Source organism: Schistocerca gregaria, chromosome 4 (assembly GCF_023897955.1).
Source record: "Schistocerca gregaria isolate iqSchGreg1 chromosome 4, iqSchGreg1.2, whole genome shotgun sequence".
NCBI lineage: Eukaryota > Metazoa > Arthropoda > Insecta > Orthoptera > Acrididae > Schistocerca > Schistocerca gregaria.
In genome coordinates this window covers 263,407,174-263,433,340 of record NC_064923.1, presented here as the reverse complement: position 1 = coordinate 263,433,340, position 26,167 = coordinate 263,407,174, and the positions used below count along the sequence as shown (strand labels likewise).

Genomic DNA, 26,167 nt, shown 5'->3' with positions numbered 1-26,167 from the left:
ACACGTGGCCACAACACAGTGGCCCCCATGGTGGTTTTCTCCCATGGGTGTGGTTTTCCCCAAAAAGAAACAGACGGTAGGATAGAGTCTTTTACTCTGGAACCGTTTTCAGACTACCAACTCTAGCCAGCCCTGCAACAGAAAATTAATATATTTTGTTACTCCATTTTCAAATTACAGTCTAACCTCCCCTCTTAACTAATCGGTTAATGCAATAATACGTCTGTGATTGAGTATATCTAATAAACTTGATTTTGGACAAGGCTATCGTCTTCGAAGAAACACGCTAAAAATAATTATGGATAAAGAAAGCAATTGTGTGATATTGTTAATACTCAGATATATAAATTTGGAAAAAGATATTTAAACTCGTTATTATAAAGCAAATGATTGACTGGTGGTAGCTCTTTTGTTACCACACTAATGTATGTAACCTCATATTAACGTTCACTTACATACACTAGATTCCTGGGCCTATCATTCTATGTACTTTGAAAAGTCTGTACTTAATATGAAAATTTACTGAGTCAGGTAAGTAACTGTTGGCTGTCAACAGATTGACAATGCCAAAATGCGAACTCAAGCTAGTACACAATAGCATTATTACATTGTAGGTAGATATAAAAAGTGGAACTTTGTTTATTCCTATCTTTGAACTGAATTTGCCAGAATTACTTTAAATTTAAGTCACTTTAGATTGTCGTCACTCAATTAGCAAGAATGACATTGTCTCTGAATATTATTGAACAACAGTACTAGAAGTGGCTAAAGAATGTATTGGAACAGTAGTGTGTAAAAGTAGGATGAAGCAAACAGCTTGGTGGAATGACACAGTCAAGGCAGCCTGTAAAAGGAAAAAGAAGGCGTATCAAAAATGGCTAAATACTAGAATTCAGGTAGACAGAGAAAGTTATGTTGAAGAAAGAAACAAAGCCAAACAGATAATTGCAGCATCCAAGAAGAAATCTTGGGAAGACTTTGGAAACAGGTTGGAGACTATGGGTCAAGCTGCTGAAAACCATTCTGGAGTGTAATTAGCAGTCTTCGCAAGGGAGGTAAGAAGGAAATGACAAGTATTTTGGACAGGTCAGGAAAACTGCTGGTGAATCCTGTGGATTCCTTGGGCAGATGGAGGGAATATTTTGAAGAGTTGCTCAATGTAGATGAAAATACTATCAGTAATGTTTCAGATTTAGAGGTCGAATGGGATAGGAATGATGATGGAAATAGGATCACATTTGAGGAAGTGGAGAAAATGGTCAATAGATTTCAGTGCAATAAAGCAGCTGGGGTGGATGAAATTAAGTCGGAACTCATCAAATACAGTGGAATGTCAGGTCTTAAATGTGTACACAGGATAACTGAAATGGCCTGGGAGTCGGGACAGGTTCCATCAGACTGGACACAAGCAGTAATCACACCAATCTTTAAACATGGAAACAGGAAAGATTGTAACAACTACAGAGGTATCTCTTTAATCAGCGTTGTGGGTAAAATCTTCTCAGGTATTGTTGAAAGAAAAGTGCGAGTATTAGTTGAGGACCAACTGGATGAAAATCAGAGTGGGTTTAGGCCTCTTAGAGGTTGTCAGGACCAGATCTTTAGCTTTCGGCAAATAATGGAGAAGTGTTATGAGTGGAACAGGGAATTGTATCTATGCTTTATAGATCTAGAAAAGGCATATGACCAGGTTCCTAGTAGGAAGTTATTGTGTGTTCTACGAGATTATGGAATAGGAGGCAAACTTTTGCAAGCAATTAAAGGTCTTTACATGGATAGTCAGCAGTTAGAGTTGACGGTAAATTGAGTTCATGGTTCAGAGTATTTTCAGGGGTAAGACAAGGCTGCAACCTGTCTCCACTGTTGTTCATATTATTTATGGATCATATGTTGAAAACAATAGGATGGCTGGGTGAGATTAAGATACGTGAACACAAAATAAGCAGTCTTGCATATGCGGATGACTTAGTTGTGATGGCAGACTCGATTGAAAGTTTGCAAAGTAATATTTCAGAGCTAGATCAGAAATGTATGGACTATGATATGAAGATTAGCATCTCCAAAACGAAAGTAATGTCAGTGGGAAAGAAATATAAACGGATTGAGTGACAAATAGGAGGAACAAAGTTAGAACAGGTGGACGATTTCAAGTACTTAGGATGCATATTCTCACAGGATGGCAACATAGTGAAAGAACTGGAAGCGAGGTGTAGCAAAGCTAATGCAGTGAGCGCTCAGCTACGATCTACTCTCTTCTGCAAGAAGTCAGTACCAAGACTAAGTTATCTGGTGCACCGTTCAATCCTTCGACCAACTTTGTTGTATGGGAGCGAGAGCTTGGTGGATTCAGGTTACCTTATCAAGAAGGTTGAGGTTACGTATATGAAAGTAGCTAGGACGATTGCAGGTACTAGTAGATGGGAACAATGGCAGGAGGGTGTCCACAATGAGGAAATCAAAGAAAAACTGGAAATGGAATTCTATAGATGTAGCAGTCAGGGCGAACAGGCTTAGATGGTGGAGTCATGTTACACGCATAGGAGAAGCAAGGTTACCCAAGAGACTCATGGGTTCAGCAGTAGAGGGTAGGAGGAGTCGGGGCAGACCAAGGAGAAGGTACCTGGATTCGGTTAAGAATGATTTTGAAGTAGTAGGTTTAACATCAGAAGAGGCACCAATGTTAGCACTGAATAGGGGATCGTGGAGGAATTTTATAAAGGGAGCTATGCTCCAGACTGAACGCTGAAAGGCATAACCAGTCTTAAATGATGATGATGATGAACACTATTTACTTCTTGAGGCTTCATTATCAGTTACTTTCAAATATCTTTTTAGCAAACAAACAAAAATGACAACTATAGTCATTTATTATGTGTCTTTTAGCTATTTAAACAACGACACTAGGCTGTTAAATAACTAGACAGGAAGCAGACCCCAAGTATGTGACCACGACTTTGGATAACGACAAGAGTAGAGGGGTAATGGGGCTCTGACACTAATTTCAATATCAAAGTGATTAACTGATCAGTTAATTAACCCACCCATATCCCCACCACTGGATGATGCCACAGGTTTTCCCCAATTGGCATGTAGGTCTCCCCCTCCTCTCCCCCACCCCCAAGGTAATGCCCACCCGCACATGGCGAGAGTTCCTACTGTTTGTCTTCGTACTTGTCAAAGCCTACCTTGCCCATAAATGTTGCCGGATCTCTCCCCCACTTGAGAATGTTTGGAGTATTATTGGCAGGGCCCTCCAACCAGCTTAGGATTTTGAAGATCTAAAGCGCCAGTTGTATAGACTTTGTCACGATATCCGTCAGGAGGACATCCAACAAGGCTGTCAATCAATGCCAAGCCAAATAACTGCATAAGGGGAAGAGGTAGCCCAATGCATTATTGAGTTGCTCAATTTGTGATGCTCTTTGTCTTGAATAAATCGTGCAATTTATCCGAAAATGTAATAGTTTGCTTGTCTGTACATGCCGGCGGGGTGGCCGAGCGGTTCTAGGCGCTACAGTCTGGAGCCGCGCGACCGCTACGGTCGCAGGTTCGAATCCTGCCTCGGGCATGGATGTGTGTGATGTCCTTAGGTTAGTTATGTTTAAGTAGTTCTAAGTTCTAGCGGACTGATGACCTCAGAAGTTAAGTCCCATAGTGCTCAGAGCCATTTGAACCGTTTTTTTGTCTGTACATGTACATCACATGTGCCAAAAGAAAAATCGTGCAGCCTATTGATGAAGCAGAGTGGCACATGCTAATCTTTTTTTCATCTTGAAGGAATAAAGCTGCAAAAATCCGTGCTGAGTTCTGTGAAATATATGGGAATGATGTACAGTCATGTGACATCGTCTTCAGCACCTATGCTGAAGACGATTCTATTGTACTCAGATGGCTAACCTTCTCTCTGTGAAGAACCAAGAATCCCAAGGGAGATCGAAGACGTATTACTCGAAGACTGACCTTTCACAATCAAGACGATAGTGGAAAAGTGAAACATATTGTTAAATTTTCAGATTGGGCTATACGGCAACATACTTTAAAGATGTTCGAAGTAACCACTGATTGGGTTCGTCGATTTCCTACAGTATTCAAAAAGCCAGCTGAATCAAAATAGTTCGCTGAAATGTTGCAGCTGAGACAGTCTAGTCCAGTCCACTCCAGATGACTTAACAGCCTCATCACCTTGTGTGAATGCTAAGTGCGTATCACTATGTCCCAGAAACAAAGGAGCACAGCAAGGAATGGAAGCATGTGGATTCACCATCGCTGAAAAAGGCAGAGAGCCAACTATCATCAGGCAAGGTGATGCTTCAGAATGTTTTTGGGACTGCCACGCTGTGGTGCTAACACGTTACAGTTGCACCAAAAAGTCTTCGTCTGACCATAGCGCATAGAATACAAGAAACACAATCATAAAAGTATAGGAAAGAAGCGAACATAGCTGTTTCCTTGTAATAGTTAGTATCTGCCTTTGGAAATAAAATGCTGTTTGGGTTCATATGTTGCTTATTTTGTGAACGAGTCCACGTCATTTAAAATCATCACCCAGCTGATGTGAAACAAGTATTCATCTAGTAAACAAGATGCCAGGTATGGTGCTGCACTGACACATTCCTCTCTCCTCTTTCTTAGACAGTTGTGTTTCATCCATTGTAGTGGATAGTTTCCTCTCTGGCTTCAAAGCAGGTGTGTGATATTTGCGTAATATGGATAGAAAACGTCGCGAAACTACAAACTAAGAAAGAGAATCTGTATAACTTGTTTCGAAAAGGCGATGAAGTACAGAAGCTACCGGATCATTTGTCCAGACTACTACTCATTTGATTCCTGCTACACTGGCTTCTGGGTGCATTTCATCTAGCTCATCGTTGCGTCTAATCCCGCATTCACTCATGTTTGAATCCAACTTCGGACCAAATATCATTTGCAGCATTTTCTCTCAAATACGAAAAATTTATGAAAGTCCTGCTTTTTGGATACTCCATGTCTCACGGGCATATGGTACAACGAAGTGGATCAAGGTTTCGTGTAGTCGAATACTGAACCGTCTCGCGAGACATCTGGACCGAAGCAATTGTGTTTGACTCTAGAAGGATATGTTTCCTGTTTGAATCTTGGCGGTGATCTCCACTTTGCATGAAGAGTTCTCCTTAAAAAACGCTCCCATGTATTTCAGTTCGCTGACTCTCTTATAGAACCAGTCTCTTCAGATGAAGAAACGATCGCGTGACATGCATTTCCAGTCGAAAAACGAGGTCATTTTAGAAGTGGAACATTTTTTGAACATCTAAAACACAGGCTAATACTACCAAGGTCTCCGACAATCTGTCCTATTAATATCGACGTTGTGTTCTGTCTGCTGAGAAGTCTTGAATCCGGTCACAAAGTTGATCTGATATCACAGACCAGCAGGAAAAACCTTTTCAATGGAAGAGTCTTACTGTGATTTTTAGTGTCCCAAATGCTAACATGAAAACAAGAACACCAGTCCAAGCTCCATTTATTTTAGTTAACACTCAGTAGTTCAAAATTAGTTTTATTTATTTTTAATTATGTGTTTTTAGTGTGCTGTTACAATTAATAATTTCTTTGAAGAATGGGATATATCCTGAAAAGATTCGAAAAAGTAGGCTTCAAGATTCACCCTGTTTTTTTACTGATAATTTGGGTGGTGTCAGTGGGGAACTTGGTCAGCGCTTTCGCCAAGATGTCAGAATGGTGGAAGACGGTATCAGGGCCGGTGGAATGCCAGTATGATGACAGGCTGCCGTTTGTCACTTCACCGGTATGTACAACAGACAATTAATCAGAGAAAAAGCTGTACTACAAAATGCGTTGAAGGACTGAAGAAAAGTCATAAAGTAAATATAATCGAAGGGTATATATAGCCTGTGTAATAAAGAGCCATTTTCATGTTTGCTCTTCAAAAAAGGGCTTAACGACTCAGTGGTAAAGCGCCGGCTCTCAGCTTCAGCACCTGGCCAGTCCTAGAATGATTATCTGTCACATTTCAGTTTTTCATCTGGCATTGTTCTTAGTGTGAAAAATATCGAGTTCCACTACGATTCAGAAGTAGCTTTAAGTTGGAATGCAAACTTCTTTCACAGGTACTGGGGGTGGAGATGGGGTTCCAGTGATACTGACCGACTGCCATGTCATCCCCTGCTAATGGCGACATTGTATGTGGTATGGAGAGCACACTGCTCTTCAAAATGTTGTCCGTTTTTCAGTTTTCATGACCTGCAGCCGCTACTACTCGGTCAAGAAGCTGCTCAATTGGCATCACAAGGCTGAGCGCATTCCTGTTCCAGTTCTCCCGTCAAGGAACAATCCCTAGCAGTATCGGAAACCGAAGTTGGTCGTGTGCATGGCAGTCGACTGAGCTGACAACTCAGCTATGAATGTTAATGTAGGTCCACCTATAAGCAACTGGATAAGTCAGTTCAGACGTCAGAGGAAGGCGATCGTACACCACCTCCAATAGGACTAAGGCTAGTAACAAAATATTTGATCAGATGAACATCTGCAACTCAGGAACTAATTTATAAAATATAAATCCCCTTCAGTTGCTAGTTTTTATTCTTTAAACATGGGTAGTAAAGCATTATGGAGTTTGTACCAAACTTCAGCCTGATGACAGCAGGACCTTTAACTATGATAAAGCGTTCGTACTTAGTGAAATAAGTGTCCTTTACTGTTTTTCTAGTTTAAAAGCAAGCCATGTTGCGACAAAACGGTACGTGATAGGTGGAAATCTGTGGTCAGATATCTATGCATAGGAGAAAACACATTGCATTAAGTTATTATTTAACAAAAATATATCTAATACCTCTTTTACATGGGCCTGTGTATATCATAAGCTGGTATTATGTGCCGTGAGTGATGGAATGTTCTCAAATATCTCTAAAAGTGGAGGATCATGGCATGAACTCGGGCCTGATTTTCTGCAACATTGTCGATGTCTTCGACGAACATAGACCAAATCAATGCTGCCATGGTGCAGGATATTCTGGTGTACTGCAAGAGCATGCTCAGGACCTGAACTGATTCAATTAGTTTGTCAGGGGTATGATGAAACATTTTTGGTTTTTGCAGCATTTTTTTTTTTTTTTTTTTTTTTTTTGTTAGTTCCAGGGACGGCAGTTGCTGAGTACGCCCTTGGAACACAATGTGTGTGTATTGTGAAGGGACTCACGAGAAATGCGACTGTTGCGGCGAGGGGCAGCCACTGCACAGCGGTGAGATCTGTGCGCAGCACGTCCTTCAGGTAGAAACAGGTGCCGAGCACGGCCATGGTGGCGCTGCATCCGGCGAGTGAGAGCAGCATCAGCGGCCGGCGGCCAGCGCGGTCTACCAGCAGCGATGTGGCAACACTGGTCATCGTCTGCACTGCAGCCACGATGATAGCGCACACATCTGCATCCAGCGCCACGCCCGACTGCCGGAAGATGTCTGTGGCGTAGGCCAACAGCACAGACAGCCCCGCGAACACCTGCGTCGCGATCAACACCGCGCACACCACCAGCGCACGCCGGCTGCCACGCCGAAGCACCAGCTGGCGCAGCAGCTCCAGTTGCGACCGCCTGGCCTCTGAGCCAACAATGCACTGTCAGCTCCCACTCCTCTGCAGCTGCACTGCTGTCACAAAATTTCTCTATTCAACAAAGTTAAAGGATCACTTCCTCGAAAGACTGCAATTATCTCCCATTGTGATTCATAAGTTTGAAATTTGCCTCAAAAGTGCCTACAACCTCCCTCTGCAATGGTGCAAAAGCGAGGCACCCCGCGACGCAACCCTAGAGCTCGGCGATGGTTCAAACATCAAAGTGTCAACTCACACCAGAAAAAGGTCACAGCTCAGAAGTTCATGTTAGCTGTAAGGTGGGTTAATGATGTTTGGCAGCAAATTTCACCAGAATTCTCCCCAAAGACACTGTGTATATGTCAAAATCCATCTGAAGGTCGTCACAGTTCATCTTATCCACATTTCACCCCTTACTTTGACGCCTCACCAATGGAGTTCACAACCATGACATCAGCTTTGAAATCACATGATTTTCTTTTGGTGGCCGAGAAAAAAATTTTAGGCCGTGAAAGGACTCAGGGAGTGGCATAAAGGGCGTCAGTGAGACCCCCAAAGCCCCTGGTGCTGATTTCCGCACATTCATAGTCTAAAACGACACCTCGCAGTGTGATAAGCAATGAGAAGACATTCTTCATTACCTTCGAAACTGCCGACCTCCTCGGATGTTGCAATCGTTCTGTAAGGACATTTTGGAGCTGCATCTCCATTGAATCTGTTCTCACTCCTTTGGAGTGCAGTGCGATGGACATTTTTGCTTGCTTGCACAGGTTGTAACCATTCGATGTGATCTGAAACAGCAAAGTGTACTTAGATTTGTTGTCTCTCCTGTTTCACACCCACCTGTTGTGCAATCATGGGGAAGTCCAAAATTAACATGTGCGTGAATAAGATGGAAAGAGTCCATCGCCCAGTTTGGCAGCACCCTCAATGTGCCAACCATGCACCTTTGTTGAGCACGTTGTAAATGTACTTGTCACAAAATTCGATACAAATTCTGCCTTGTGACTGAAAGCAACTCCGCCCAAGGGGTGCTGAAGGCGTTGCCTAACCATCAGACGCTTGAGTATTCGCAAGGGTGAACCGGTATCGAAATTTCTGACAGGAACATTTGTAATGGGCGAGGGAGGATCTTAGAGATACCCTTTGCTGTTTTATTATGCACTTATTAATGTTGCACTACTCCCCTGTGGTCATGCCACAAGAGGGCGGAAAACAAAAGGACTGAAAAAGAGTAAGTATTATTTGCTGCTTCTGGTCATGTTCGGATTTCTTCAAATGATTTTTAACAGTCTCTAACGATTCCAATCTGTAAACAAGATCAAAAATTGCGATGGCACTGCACTCTAAATGGCGGCAATCATGTTCAATGGGGAAAGCAGCTCCACAATATCCTTACAGAAGGGTCAAAACATCTCAGGGTGCCAGTAGTTACAAAGGTTATCGAGACATCTTCCTGTTGGTCATAACACTACGAACTGTCGCTTTCGGTGCGAAATATATGCCAAACACCGCCCTAAGACTTCTATCTCACCATCTACAATCATCATATCTCATTAGCAAAATCATTGAAATGCCTTGAACTAACCCTCAAATGTAAACGAACATACAAGCTACACCTACTAACCACTCAACACAAATCCTATAGTAAGCTGAGAGTACTAAAACTGCTAAATGACTGAACATGGGGACAGCATACTACACTATCCTTAACACATGCAAAGCCTTAATGCAACCAATCCTCTCCTGTGCCAATATCACAAGGATTCTTCCTATACATAAACTTTATCAATCCCTCTGAATCTTCAGATGCTGTTCACTGCTTGTGGCCTTCCTTGCTCATGTAACATCCACTAGTTTAATTCTATATGAACATTCTAATTTCCGCTCTCTCCTCTCCCACACAGGAGTGTACCATTTAAGCATTTAATATAGATCCTACTAACTACTGAAACAACTGAAATGGCTGAATGGCTTATTCGTCTCTCCTCTTTTACCACAATGAACACCTCTGGGGTTCCTATATTTACCACCACCACCACACTCCACACAGAAAACCTTAATCAGACTAACCCCTCTTATGTCAATGTCACAAGAAGTTCCGAACTACATAAACTCACCAGTCCCTCCAAATCATCAAATGCCATGCACTGCTCTCACTTTCCTTGTTCTACTACCACCCCATCCCCACTGTGATCCCAAATGAAATTCTTAATTTCCAGTCCCTCCTCTCCCAAACTGAATTACACCTTGTACAAATCCAACTTGAATTCTGCAATGGACTGATACTATTAAAGTAACCAAATAGTTGGAGATGAGGGCTGCATTCCTCCAACATACTCCACATACTCCTTAATGAAACCCATCCTCTCGTAAGCCAATGTTACAAGGATTTCTGCTGTATATAAATTTTACCATTCCTTTCAAACCGTCAATGCCATGCACTCCACCTCATCTCCTTACACATCTACAATCCCTCACTACGATTCTATATGGGCTTATTCCCCTCTCTCCTCTCCCACACTGAATGCCTTCAGGTTTACCCCATTTACTCCAAACTTCATACCAGAAACTCTGTCATTTCATTCTCGTTTACTAACCATCGAACTCTATTGTACCAACACATTTCCTCAACTTTACATCTTCACTCTCTCCACGTCTTCTACCCACAAAAATTTAATTGTTTATCCCTACCATGCTGTAAAATTTACCCAGAGATCTATCCATCCTTCTGACTTTGACAGAATACTCCTACTCTTCTCCATTTCTTCGTCTTCTCCACCACTTTTCGAATTCCTTTTACAACACTTAGACCAGGGACCCCCTCCCCAATCCTTCCAACCCACATCATTTTTAAAACACACTCTCTCCAAGAATTCCCTTCACCCTATACTCACTTCCAGGTCTCCAGTCCAGTATGGTGAAGTGCTTTATCATTTGGTAGATAATTTTTAATAAATTTATAGAACATATATATAATTTTGAATGGAAAGAGTCTCAGTTGTAGAAATATTTTTATTAATAACAACTGTAAGGCATCATCAGATTATGTAATGATGCCTTACAAGGCTAAAAAGCGTAGGTATAATTATCAAAAACAATTATGCAACATAGGCCGTTCTCGTTCAAAAATATTCACAACCAGTTGCTGCATCAGAGAGTCAAAATGGATTGGAATCAATATTACGTATATCTTTCACAGTTTAAAAACTTTCAGAAGCTCTCCAAAATATATTAATACTTTTTCTGGCACCCCAGCCTCAGCCTGATGTGCGAGGGAATGAAATAACGAAAAGGAAATAAGTTATATCTGATAAGACCACTTTCCTAGTCATCAACCCTACATTACAGAAAACCTAACAATTCCTCCAGCTCCCTCTTAATCAAGTTACATCCAAGGGTTCCTCAAAATTTGTCCTTCGAAAATCCAGGTAATAATTATAGCACATCCCACTCACAACTTCTGTTTTCGAGAAACACTATTGAGAAAATTTAGAAAACGGGCATGTGAAGCAGGCAGACTGCCGAACGATTTTACTGCCACCAATATACTTAGTGCGTAAGGACCACGAAGAGAATATACGAGAAATTAGGACTCATACAGAGATGTGCAGACAGTCGTTTTTCCCTCACTCTATTTGCGATGGAACAAGGAAGGAAATGACAAAGAGTGGTAGAGGGTACACTCCGCCACGCACCGTACGGTAGCTTGCGTAGTATCTATGTAGATGTAGACGTAGATGTAGATGATTTCTACGTAAAAAATTATGACTGCCTATTTTATTAATTAACATACTAAAAACTTCAAACTAACACTACACCATAAACTAACATGAAAATCCTGTCTCTTAAACATCCAACAGAAGGACCATAACAGGCTACAATTGCTAACTGACAGATCATTATGACTGCATCCCTTCCCTTTCACGATCCTCTGTGTCTACTAAACCTAGATATCACCAATCTTGTTCCTTGACAAAATTGCCTGGATATCTGCTCCGCCAAAGTTCCATCATTCCTTCCAAATCCTTGAACAACAATTACCCTGTGTTGAAGGTAGCATCTGTTTATCTTCCACCTCATGAATCCTTTTGCATCTTATCATATTCCTACCCCCTCAGTCACATCGAATATCTCAGAGTACTATCCACAATCTCGACTCCAACAACTGCATTGTGTTCCCTATAACTTCCAATTATGGTTTCGTTTCGCTCCTATACTGGCACATATTACCAGTTCTACATCTGTACACACTCTGTATGCCGTATTTCAAAATTCAACTGCCCCCTCTCTTAGACAGTGGAAACCATACCAATACTTATTCATGCGAACAGCTCTCTTCGCTCCATGCCCTACTAACATCAGGGTACACACCTCCCTCTCCATCCTTCCCTACCACTTTCCTCTTTGTATCATAGATCATCAAACACCTTAGTTCCCTACTCCATTTCTGTCTCCTGCCATCAACCTCCATCTGCAATTATCTCAAGAGTTGCAATCCACTGAACCAGTTGGCTTTATACTTACACTCTATGCACTACAATATGTCTAATGTTCCCTCTCCTGTCCCTACCGACAGGAAGTCTATCAATTTCAAGTGAATATGTGGAGCTCCTTTTTAAGATCTTTACCTTTCTGCTCAATTTTATTTTGATTTGTAAACTAACAAATGAAAACATGGCCATTAATGTTTTAGTACCATGTAGAACAACATATTTCAATAATGTTAAAATTCTGTGTAAATGCCTCACAAGTTTTAATTACACTGCCTGACAAAAATAGTGAAGCACTCAGAAGGGGAAGAGAAAACAAAATGAAACTTCACTGGTTAAAGTCTTTGTGAAGTTACGTCAGTGATTATAAAACCGAGTCAGACTTACAGAAGAACTTGGCAGAATGAGCTAACTTTTCAGTATGACATTGCACCCCCTTTGACCTGGATTACTTGTTCTCAGATGACAGACATAGATGTGAATAGCATGTGCTTGGTGAACAGCACAGCATCCTACCTTGTTGTGGTCAGGCGTGGGTGACCAGAGTCTTAACGTGGAGTATTGCTGCCCTCATGTTCTCAAGCTGTTCAATATCAGGCCACTGTCACATCCGAATTCCCCATAAATCTTGGTAGTGCACGATTCGAACAGCCTGCCAAATGGAGAACCACAACGAGGTCCCTTTCAAACTTTATCAGGTGATTGTAATTCTGTCCCATATAAGTGGCACGTCCGTGTTCTTCACACTAATCACTCAACACATGACGCTGTTCACGCCCTTTATACAGGGTGGTCCATTGATCGTGACCGGGCCAAATATCTCACGAAATAAGCATCAAACGAAAAAACTACGAAGAACGAAACTCGTTTAGCTTGAAAGGAGAAGCCAGATGGCGTTATGGATGGCCCGCTAGATGGCACTGCCATAGCTCAAACGGATATCAAATGCGTTTTTTTTTTAATAGGAACCCTCATATTTATTACATATTCGTGTAGTACACAAGGAAATATGAATGTTTTAGTTGGACCACTTTTTTCGCTTTGTGACTGATGGCGTTGTTATAGTCACAAAGTATAAGTACGTGATATCACGTAACATTCCGCCAGTGCGGACGGTATTTGCTTCGTGATACATTACATGTGTTAAAATGGGCGGTTCACCAATTGCGGAAGAGGTCGATATTGTGTTGATGTATGGCTATTGTGATCAAAATGCCCATCGGGCGTGTGCTATGTATGCTGCTAGGTATCCTGGACGACATCATCCAAGTGTCCGGACCATTCGCCGGTTAGTTACGTTATTTAAAGAAACAGGAAGTGTTCAGCCACGTGTGAAACGTCAACCACGACCCGCAGCAAATGATGATGCCCAAGTAGGTATTTTAGCTGCTGTCGCCGCTAATCCGCACATCAGTGGCAGACAAATTGCGCGAGAATCGGGAATCTCAAAAACTTCAGTGTTGAGAATGCTACGTCAACTTCGATTGCAACCGTACCACATTTTTATGCACCAGGAGCTGCATGGCGACGACTTTGAACGTCGTGTACAGTTCTGCCACTGGGCACAAGAGAAATTACGGGACGATGACAGATTTTTTGCACGCGTTCTATGTAGCAACGAACCGTCATTCACCAACAGCGGTAATGTAAACCGGCATAATATGCACTATTGGGCAACGAAAATCCACGATGGCTGCGACAAGTGGAACATCAGTGACCTTGGCGGGTTAATGTATGGTGCAGCATTATGGGAGGAGGTATAATTGGCCCCCATTTTATCGATGACAATCTAAATGGTGCAATGTATGGTGATTTTCTACGCAATGATCTACCGATGTTACTACAAGATGTTTCACTGCATGACAGAATGGCGAAGTACTACCAACATGATGGATGTCCGGGACATAGCTCGCATGTGGTTGAAGCGGTATTGAATAGCATATATCATGACAGGTGAATTGGTCGTAGAAGCACCATACCATGGCCCTCGCGTTCACCGGATCTGACGTCCCCGGATTTCTTTCTGTGGGGAAAGTTGTAGGATATTTGCTATCGTGATCCACCGACAACGCCTGACAAAATGCGTCAGCGCATTGTCAATGCATGTGCAAACATTACAGAAGGCGAACTACTCGCTGTTGAGAGGAATGTCGTTACACGTATTGCCAGGTTGACGGACATCATTTTGAGCACTTATTGGATTAAAGTGGTATTTAAAGGTAATCACGCTGTAACAGCATGCGTTCTCAGACATGATAAGTTCACAAAGATAAATGTATCACATTGGAACAACCGAAATAAAATGTTCAAACGTACCTATATATTCTGTATTGTAATTTAAAAAACCTACCTGTTACCAACTGTTCGTCTAAAATTGTGAGCCATGTGTTTGTGACTATTACAGCGCCATCTATCACAAAGCGAATAAAGTGGTCCAACTAACACATTCATATTTATTTACGTTCTACACGAATATGTAATAAAAATGGTGGTTCCTATTTTAAAAAACGTAATTGATATCCGTTTGACCTATGGCAGTGCCATCTATCGGGCCAACCATAGCGCCATCTGGTTTCCCCCCTCAAGCTAGACGAGTTTCGTTCTTTGTAGTTGGTTCGCTTGACGCTTATTTCGTGAGATATTTGGCCCGGTTACGATCAATGGACCACCTTGTACTCTATTGGGCCTGGTAACAATACTACACAGTAACAACAGTAATCCAGACTCGTTGCCATTCTACCTGACACAGAGAACTGCACTCTAATCATTTACATACCTACTGATGGTGCACATGCGTACAAAGTTACATTGACATCTGACCATGTCATCTGGGTAGTTAATTTTATTGCTAGGCAGTGTACGTTGCATCAACTGGGTGTATTATAACGCCAACTTAGATGAAGAGCATGATCCTTGTACCACTAACAGCCCATCATCCCACCTGTGTTGATAAGAGGGATAATCAGTAATAAAATAACTACAATAAAGTTCGTGTTATATCTCACATGAGCAGTGGAAACGACCTACCTGAGCTGCAGAAAGAATCGTCATTGCTTTATAATTTTAAGGGTTCGTATTTATGAAACTGAAAATATTAAAGAACTCTACAGTTAAAGTTTTCTTGAGATGTAACAACTGAACATCTCTCGTGACTGGAAAAAGGAACTGATTATTCCAGCTCTTTAAAAAGGATCGTAGGACACAAATCCTCAGATATATCATCTGACATCATTTTGGTGCATAGCTATGGATCGATTTTTTTTTTGCTCATGTATAAACATTTTTTGGAGGCCCATCATTGTCGTCTCCAAAATTTTAACCAATTGCTAGACAACTGTTGCAAATAATTCGAAAGTAGCGAATCAAAATAGTTTACTATAAGCAAAGAAATTTAAACTGATAGTCTTCACTCTGGATAAAAGATCATTAATTACTTCCTGACTACTTGGAAAGCAAAGATTTTCCTGACAGAAGCTGAAATTCCACCATCACGGTCATCCAGTGCGCCTCCGGTGACACACTCCGCGTACATGTTACATCGATGAGGTGACATTATACAACCTTGCCTGATTCCATTAGTTACATCGAGAAAGTACGAGTATTCCTCATCCAACTTTCTTGTAGCAGCATGACTGTTATAATGACCTTATCTCTGATTTCTCTTATTTTATTACGATTGTGATTTCTCCACATGTAGGTGGGAATAAACAAAATATTTGCACGTTTGGAGAATGAAGTTGGTGATTGAAATTTCCTGGAAAGTTCTCACTGTTACAAAGAACACCTTTGTTTCAATAACTGACACCCCATCTCACATGTCATCTTTCCCCTATTTCGCGATAATAATAAAGAAGTTACCCTTTTTTGAACTCTTTCGACATCCTACGTCAGTGCTATAAGGTAAGGATACCACAACCTTACAGCAACACTCCAGAACAGAATAGAGAAGTGTATTCTGGGCAGTCTCTTTAGCAAAGCAATTAATTTTTTAATGGATGAAGATAATCAGTTCACAAAATACATAAATTTTATGGAAATAAAAGCAGACACAATAAATTTCAATGAAATTTACACAGCTGGAATACTAGATCCTTTTATTAATTTTTGATTAACAATTCCAAACTAAATTGGATTGTTTACAATTAGCAAACACAATTAATGTAAATAAGCGTACCGCAGTTGGATATAAAGACAATACTCCTTCATAACTATTGAGATTCTCAGTGTAAGCAGCCAGGGCAAAACTGTTCCACAGGGTATGTAGGAAACATGTGACGTGCGAAACATCCGTGGACTTCAAGAAGATTGTGATAATGCCAATACCAAACGCAAATGCTAAAAGGTGTAGTCTTAATAGTCATGGTTCCTAAATGCCAATACTAATAGTTATCTACAAAAGAATGGAACAAGTGGTAGAGGTCGATACAGGGGAAAAGCAATTTGGATTCGTGAGAAATGTAGGAACATGTAAAGCAATACAAGCCATATAATTTATCTGAGGAGATAGATAAAATAGGGGCTAACTCATATTTATAGTTTTTGTATAACAGTAAAATTGCTTTTGACACTGTTGGTAATGCAGTCTTTCAAAATGTAAAGTTATAAAGTATAAAATAAAGAAACCAGACTGCAGTTAGGACATGATGGGAATGAGACAGGTTTGAAGCAAATCTTCCATGTTACTCATTAACTTAGGAATTAAATTTGAGTAAGAAGAATTCAGTTTCTCGAAGGCATAATAATTCTGCAAGAGATGGCAAACTATAGAATAACAGAATAATTTAGCAAAACTTCTTTTGACGGTGTCGACTGGAGTACAGTCTTTCCAATTCCGAAGAGATGAAGTATAAAATACAGAAATCAGAGTGCGATTAGGACATGATGAGGGTGAGAGAGAGAGACACTAGTAGCAAAGGAATGGTGCAGGTTTTCAGTTTATCAACCATGTTATTCACTTTCTCTACTGAGCAAGCCGTAAAGAATACTAAGGTGAGATTTGGAGAGGAAGAAGAAGTAAAACAAGATTAGACTTTGCAATGATATTATAATTGTTCAAGAGATGGCAAATAATTTGAATTATCCCTTGAATTGAATGGGAAATGCCTTGAACATAGGTTATGAGGTAGACATCAACAAAACTGAAATGATGATCATGGAGTGTAATCAAATTAAATCATGCACTACTGAAGGAACTGCGCTAGGAACTGAGATACGAAAAGTAATTGACCAGTTCTGCTATTTTAGAAGCAAAATAACTAATAACTGAAAAAGTTAAGAGGATATGAAATACAGACTTGTGAGAGCAACAAAAGCGTTACTGAAAAAAGACACATTTGTTAATATCTACTACTAATGTACATGTTAGAAAGTGTTTTCTGAAAATATATGTCTGATGAGTAGCTTATTATGGAAGCCAAATGCCAGCAAAGCTTTTGAAATGTGATGGTCCAGAAAATTGCGGAAGGTTAGATGAATATCATGGGTATTGATAACCGCTTCAGCCGTATTTGGTTCTTTATTACTGTACCACTACCGGTTTCGTGGCGCTAAAGTCACATCTTCAGGTGACATATGATTAAAACATAAGAGCAGAAAAGCTCAGAATATTTTTTCCCAAGATTCGTTGTCTGTCAAAACAAGACACCCTAAAAGATGGTATGTCATGGATTAAAAACTTCCAGGTTTCAGTATAATGGATGCGTCCAAAACAAATCGTACCATAGTGATCACTTCTTCGAATATGATCAAGCCCGCAGATCATCAGGGCATGTGCGAGGTGTCTGCAGGCAAGCTGTTTATTTTCTTGTCGTCAGTATGACAGAACACGCAGACATGTCCCCTGTATGTGGATCCATATAGATTGGAGAAGTGAGCACTATGGTACGATTTGCACCCACTGTATTGGAATCTGGCAGCTTTAATCCATGACATACCATCTTGTAGCGATGTTTTGTTTTGACGGACAATGAATATTGGGAAAAAAGATTCTGAGCTTCTCTGCTCTAATGTTTTAATCATATGTGTTGTGTACATAGTTCCACGTAGTCAGCGCATACACGACTTTCCTACTAGAGCGCGCCCTGCTAAGCACAACAGCTCAGGCACAGCGCTCATCCATCTGCGCACTACGAGATGGCGCTGCCGTAGAGACAGACCAAATTCTGCTTCCGCCGATCCACGTATTAATATGTAACGATTGCTGCTAACGTAGAACCTTTTCTCCTCATGGATCACACTCGCGCAGTGATACCTGAACGCGCGAGGTATTATAACGTGGTTACAGACCTCCAATTAGTCAGTCTGCATTTGTCTGCAACAGTCTGTAGGAGTTCTACATTTGTCTGTACCAGTCTATGGTCAAGTTTCAGTCTGCGCCCAATAAGATTACCATATTCCTGTACATAACCATGAAGGTAAATGTATAGACACTTTTGTCAAGTATCAGAGATATATGTGAGAATAAGATTAACGTACCAATACCAAAGGAACTTCAGACTGTCAATTGTAAATAGCATCCAGAACCAAGTTAAGTAATTTTTATGCTTGTTATTATTTTAATAAATGTGTGTGAAAATTAATCAAGTTCTGTTTAAAGTTGGTCACTGTGAATCTGCTACTCTAAGAGTGCACGTGGCATTTCTATCGTCTGACCTAACGGCAGGAGATAAACACGCCATGATAAGACCACGAGACATATTGCTGACACTCGCCTACTTCGTTAGAGCGACAAGTCAAATAATCTGATGGTGTGTGTACTGAAGGTCTTACAGTACGCTCACCACAATATGTCACCTGAAGACGTCACTTAAGGGCCACAAAATAAGTAGTGGTACAATAATAAAGGACCAAATACAGCTGAAGCTGTTGTTAATACCCCAGATGAATACTCATAGCTGTGGCTGCACCACATAAAAGGTAGTCTACAGCTATATGAATAGACCAGATATCTAATGACGTGGTAGTAAATCGAATGTGGGAGAAAAGAAATGTGTGTCATATCTTGAATTAAATGTATGGATAGTTGATGGAACACATCCAGAGACATCAAGGAATCCTCAGATCGGGAATCGAGATAAGTGTGTGTGTTTGGGGGTGGGGAGAGGGGCGCGGAGAATAAAATTTGTATAGGGAGATCAAGTATGGACTACAATAAATAGGTTTGAGTGACTGTGACTGTTGCAATAATTAAGCAGGGAAAAGGAGGCTTGCACAGGATGGCCCAGCCTGAAGAACTGTTACAAACCAGTCTTTGAATCAGAGACTCAAAAACAACACATTTTGATGGGGTGTAAAACTTAACTTTCTGAATAATCCCCGTCGTATATTCAGGCAATGGCATCACATAATTATGTACTAAGAAGCGATATATCCGTTATAAGCACAGCTGTCTAACGTATGGATCAAAGTAATCTACAGCCACTCACCTCGCTGCTCCTTGACGTACTTCTGCACAATGTCGAGCTCCTCCTGGATGGCTTCCTCAGACACAGCACCCCGCAACCGCCTCAAGACACTCTCGGCTTCCTCGTTCCTGGAACGCAGCGCCAAGAAGTAGGGCGACTCGGGCATCCAGAGGAAGCCCACCATGAAGATCACGGGCACGGCGGCGGACAAGATGGCCACGGCCGAGTAGGACATGTAGGGCCCCATGCAGTAGGAGGCGAGCCCGCCCGCACTCAGTGCGAACTGGAAGACGGTGCCCAGCATACCTCGTATCTTGGTCTCGGCAATCTCCGCTACGTACATCGCTACCAGGGACAAACAGGAACCTATACCCAGACCAGCCACCAGGCGCGATGCTATCAGCATGCCTGCTGAGTCGGCGAACAGCACCTGTCGGCCAACAGCACATTTCTGTCACTTCTGGCTACCTTTAGCGAAATTGGAAAAAGATTGCTGCCAGGCTGCATGTGAGCCAAGTGACAGCTCTCTGATGATGTCTTTCTGTTAAAAATTTACAATTTCATTTCCAGAACTTTTTATACAGGATGTCCCAGGAGGACTTGGCAGGATTCAGGGATACGACAGGAAAGATTTCTTGGGGTAGAATACTGTGTATGGACATATGTCCTAATCCGAATGGTTTCTTAGAAAGAAGACACGTAGTGTACATTTGTTTTTGGGCTAGCAGTGTGCACGTATGTATCTTACCAAACCTCTTCTCCGTTTTATTCTAGCCAAACCTACCTTGTCGGTTTCAAAAACATTGCTCAGTATGTCTTTCTACCAGTAAACCAGCCCATTCAACAAGCAGTTGTCCATGATCAGTTAGGAGGGGGTAGTATGAGGGACTGAGAGTGTATCAGAGAGCCGGTCAGGGTGGCCGAGCGGTTCTCGGCGCTACAGTCTGGAACCGCGCGACCCCTACGGTCGCAGGTTCGAATCCTGCCTCGGGCATGGATGTGTGTGATGTCCTTAGGTTAGTTAGGTTTAAGTAGTTCTAAGTTCTAGGGGACTGATGACCTTAGATATTAAGTCCCATAGTCCTCAGAGCCATTTGAACCATTTTTGTATCAGAGAAAAACATCAGTTAACTGTATTGGTACACATGCTGGCTAAAAAGCCCCACATCTAATCTAAAGAAGAATATGCACATTTGGTGAATATTTATGGGTTCTGCTGTGGTACTGGTCCTACTACTGTGGAAAAACCTCATTGGCGCTTTCCGATACATCAAAGTTTTGGTTGTAGAGTGTTCTCAGCACATTGCGTGGCATTCTTCCACGTTCCCTTCACCCATCTGAACGTTTTGCTCAACACCCTGTACAGGAACTGCAACATTTTGTTGAAATGGAGCAGCGTACTAACAAGCCTGATAAACAAAGTAAGAGCCTACGGAATATCAGACCTGCTGTGTGGCTGGATTGAAGAGTTTTTAGCATACAGGACACAGCATGTTGTTCTCAATGAAGAGACGTCTACAGACGTTAAAGTAACCTCTGGCGTGCCACAGGGGAGTGTTATGGGACAATTGCTTTTCACAATATATATGTAAATGACATACTAGATAGTGTCGTAAGTTCTATGCGGCTTTTCGCTCTAGTATACAGAGAAGTTGCAGCATTAGAAAAGTGCAGCGAAATGCAGGAAGATCTGCAGCGGATAGGCACTTGGTGCAGGGAGTAGCAAATGACCCTTAACATAAACAAATGTAATGTATTGCGAATACATAGGAAGAAGGATCCTTTATTGTATGATTATATGATAGCAGAACAAACACTGGTAACAGCTACTTCTATAAAATCTCTGGGAGTATGCGTACGGAGCGATTTGAAGAGGAATGATCATATAAAAGTAATTGTTGGTAAGACGAGTGCCAGATTGAGATTCGTTGGGAGAATCCTTAGGAAATGTAGTCTATCAACAAAGGAGGTGGGTTACAAACCACTCGTTCGACCTATACTTAGGTATTGCTCATCAGTGTGGGATCCGTACCAGGTCGGGTTGACAGAGGAGATAGAGAAAGTCCAAAGAAGAGCGGCGCGTTTCGTCACAGGGTTATTTGGTAAGCTACGCAGATGTTTAGCAAACTCAAGTGGCAGACTCTGCAAGAGAGGCGCTCTGAATCGCGGTGTAGCTTGCTGTCCAGGTTTCGAGAGGGTGCGTTTCTGGATGAGGTATCGAATATATTGCTTCCCCCTACTTATACCTACCTTGGAGATCACGAATGTAAAATTAGAGAGATTTGATTGAGAACGGAGGCTTTCCGGCAGTCGTTCTACCCGCGAACCACACGCGACTGCAACAGGAAAGGGAGGTAACGACAGTGGCACGTAAAGTGTCCACCGCCACACACCGTTGGGTGGCTTGCGGAGTGTGGATGTAGATGTAGATGTATTATAATACTTACAGGTGGATGTGTTAAAAACGTATTTTCCAATTTATACTTAGTGTAATGCATTTACATGAGTAAACCTGACAACGTATTGAATACTACTAAAAATAAATAACAGTGTTTATTAAGTGTGTTCTGTCTCAGAAACAATTCGGAATAGGGCAGTTGTCCATATGAAATTTTTGGCCCCAAATGATCGTTCCTGTCATGTCTCTGAATATTGACCACGGTCTATTCAACAACTTGTGTCCCACATGCTTTCTATTTCATAAATGAATATAGTTGTCAGGTGCATTTTTTCTATTCTTTGGATTAGTAGCCAATTTAATGGTTATTCAGTGGCTCTGTGAAAGTCGCCAAAGTTTCAGGTAACGGAGACTAGACTGCAATCTAACTAATGAAATTATTTGTCTGTTCCTGCAACATATTGGCCTTAGTGCTACTGACTTATTGGCACCCCCGTACTTGGTAATCCCTAATATTGCGCTGTGGATTTCTCTTGCCATTTTTCTTCCACATGGAACTTCGTGTATTATTCAACAGTTCAGATCGCATGTTCCACACTAAAGTCGGATTATAACAGTAGTGATACAAAAAGGCTGTAGTAGTGCTCGAAGAACGTCATCATTTTATTTCAACAGTATAAAAGACCTTCTTCCCTCTCTCAGTGACCATTTCGAAAGAAATTAGATATTTTTTACGACTTTTCTTCTGCGCCACAATAAAGATTTTAAGCCATGAAACAAACGACATTTTCAAATTGTTTTAGGCTAAAGAAGTATTTGATGACTTGACTTACTTGAACAGGAAGATAAATATAGAGGATAGAATTCAATATTTTATTTTCCCATTTACAAGCTGCAAGCAAATAAAGATTCAGCTGTACTTATGTTAATACTGATTATTTTTGCGGTATTGGAAAAGACAGATCTTTGCCATCTTGCCCCACTAACTGGATTCCTTTTTAAAATAAGTTGTCCATTCTTCTGCTATGTGAGACAGCTTTTGAAAGTGTGTGTTTCTTTAACAGTATTTCGTTCTTCACACAAGCCCATCAAACGAATGGCAAATAATTTTTGGATGTCAGAATGAAGGAACTGAGGTAAACGTTAGGCAGCATTGAATGGCACACCATATACGCTTAGCATACTACATTACCTTCTGAATGGAGTTCATGAAGCAGACACTGAAAATCATTCAGCAGTTTAATTGTATGAGATAGGGCTAAATGAAAGTCAGCTGGTCTTCCGTGGTATCACTGTGCACATTTATAGAATTACTATGTAAACTCCTGTGGCACATTAACACTGCAATATGAGGACAGGTCTCTGGCCGAAAGTGCTGTCTCTGGTAGTCTCTGTACTTTAAAACGAATCATAGACCACATCTCATAAACTGACTTATATCTTCAGTCTGCAGTTTGATCTCGAAGGGAGTCTCCTTAACTCTTCTCTTTCCATCACCTCTCAAGTTTTTCTATCGTGTGCAAATTGCCACTTGATAAATTTCGATCTTCTGAACTGGTGGAAAATAGATAATTGGTGCACCAAATTCTTTGCTGCAGTAGTGCTGCACGGTGATGAGGTTACCTTTGTGGTCGCTTCAGCTGTAAACTCTAACAGGAATTTGCTTCACCCACCATGCAGTGCCCTTGAGTGCTACGGACTGGCAACTGTCGCGCAGAAAGCTGATTCACTATGTTCATTTTGTTGCTTCCAATCATTCATATTGGCAGTTTTTATGAAAATTATAAATCGAACACCTTGGCATTACAGTGGATTGATCAGAGCAACATTATGTAAAGGAGAAAAATATTACTGTCAATAATACTTCCAGGATTTAAACATTCTGTTATTAAACCAAACACAGGAGAGTCACACCATTTCTATACAGCTTATACATATTTTTTTTCTTATTGGTGGCACTTCAACGCTTCTGACTGATTACGTACGTGTTTGGGACTCCAGGTTACACTATCTAAGGTGCTAATTTTCTTTGTCAAATTAAAGTGTACTTACTATTCTTGCTATTTTAATATTTCGATTCAGATGACTTCCCTCATGAAATTTTCATGTGATACGACATTAAAATCCGAGTCGGTTTTCAAAAAGCATCAGAAGGAGCATGAGGGATACAAGGAAGATATCTCGTTCTGAGCTCTAGCACGTCAACAATAGTGATCTGTCAACAAAATACATGCCACGCTTTCTTCGATCTATGTAAAACGAATCATACATGCGTTATTACATGTGAAAGTCTTTATCTTACAGTACTGTTACATATATGACGCAAAATTTAACTTCCCAAAAAAAATCAGCAGAAGTTTCTTCGCTTCATAACATGGAAAGATGCAAAATGAACTGAAAATAGAACGATTCAGAATTAACTGAAAAGTAATTAAATTGTTATTAAGTAGATCCCTCTGCAGCACAATTTTATGTGCAATTAAACTCCACAAAGAACATTCTTGTTAAAACATGTACTCCTGCCATTGTGCACCTCAGCCGAGGAAAGGCATTAAGTTGAGTACAGACCATAAGCCAGGAAGCGAACACCGGAAGCCCAGACGTGATGAGCAGCACCTTGCGGCCGACGACGTCGACGATTATTGGCACGCCTACGATGGGCAGCACGGACGAGATACTCGAGCAGAAGACGATCCAGGAGGCCTCGTCTGCCGTCAGTGGCAGCCACGACCCCGGCTCCTGGAGGCGCGGCAGGATGGGCGACACCCAGCCAGAGATCATGCCACTCATCACACATGTCAGCGACGCTGTCGAAACACCACACTTTCACACCTCCAAGGAAGGTTAGGAGTTCAATGTCCCATTCAAGGTGGTATTATTAGAGATGGTGCACAAGCTCGATTTGGGGAAAGATGGTAATGGAAACCAGGCACACTCTTTTAGGGAACCATTGGGAGGCATTACTTTTCAGCATGTCAACATTGTTTCCCTATTTTTTTAAGTATTAAACAATTCTAATATGTTAATGAGAGCGACAGGTGATTTTTAAAAACCTCAGAGGCAATATCAGCCATATTAACTAAATTAAATCAGTATGAAATCAACCTTCGTTAACAGTATTTCACCATCAGAAATATTTAACCAGAAACATTGTACATGTGCAACAGAGCTATCATGTAACAGTCACATGATGGCCAGACCAGTATTAGCCATTGTCATTACTGCTGCAGCAGTGGCACAAAATTGTACCTCTCATTCTTTCTACTGCTGACTATAAGTTTCGAACCGTAATAAACTTTTTTAATTAACAAAATAGACCGCTGATCGAAGGGCCTTTGGTGCGTTTTTCAAGTTTCCCCACAAGTTGACAATGCAGTTGACAAAAAATCCAAGATGTGTTGGTGCTAAATTAAAAAATGCAACATGACTGTGGCTGGAAATTTAAAAAAATGCAAGATACAAGTGGTGAGAAAATTGGAAATGCAATATCGCGGGGATGGGAAATTTAAAAAAAAGTAAAATGATAGGAAATTTTAAAATTCAAAGTGGTAAAACTAACCTGTTTGTGCTTTGTACTTCTACCTTTTCCCCATCCCCTCCCACTTGTCCCATTACCCCTCTCCTCCTCCTTCTCTCCAGCCAATGGCAGCCAATCAACATGTAGCTGTGAAATTATGTAAGGTTCATTTGAACTGACACCAAGTTTGGAGATACACATTCTTACCAAAAGATTATTGCAATCTTCACTTGAATATTCATCCAAGTTAAAGATGTTTATGTAAAATAGCGTTATGTTGAAAGATATTTGCCTTTGAATTGCACACACACACACACACACACACACACACACACACACACACACACACACACACACACACACACACACATGCATACGCTCTGCATAATGTATCACATTTCTAAATACTGCCCTGTCTTCTACCTTGAATTTTATCTCACGTGTGTGGACAAAATATTTCAAACCTCGCCTCATCATTAAATTTCGTCTCATCTTTAGTACGATTTATGCACCACACTAAATTTGATCTCCACCTCTATCTCTTTCTCTCTTTTCACCTTTATTTCGTTATTAACTTTCATCTCTCGTGTGTGTAGAAAATATTTTTACATCTGCATAACAATTACGTCACAGGGGCAATGAAAGGACAAACAAACAATACTATAGACATAAAATTTATTGTAAAAAATTATCACACAATAAATCACAGTGAACTTTGATATATTGTCACCCATATCGGAAACAGAAATTTATGCTAGAATATCATCCTCTATA

The 26,167-nt window shown here is 41.0% G+C and overlaps 1 protein-coding gene across 1 annotated transcript in view; it reads right to left on the bottom strand.

Annotated features, from left to right (window-relative positions):
- LOC126267682 (facilitated trehalose transporter Tret1-like) overlaps positions 1 to 25,594 on the bottom strand; it is a 50,808-nt gene extending 25,214 nt beyond the window's left edge. Inside the window, exons 1-4 of the mRNA XM_049972984.1 lie at positions 25,492 to 25,594; positions 24,445 to 24,683; positions 19,500 to 19,908; positions 7,196 to 7,590 (exon numbers count right to left, since the gene is read on the bottom strand). Of these exons, the coding sequence (XP_049828941.1) occupies positions 7,196 to 7,590; positions 19,500 to 19,908; positions 24,445 to 24,683; positions 25,492 to 25,594 (1,146 nt within the window). The remainder of the gene's footprint in view (positions 1 to 7,195; positions 7,591 to 19,499; positions 19,909 to 24,444; positions 24,684 to 25,491) is intronic.
- Between the last annotated feature and the right edge of the window lie 573 nt (positions 25,595 to 26,167).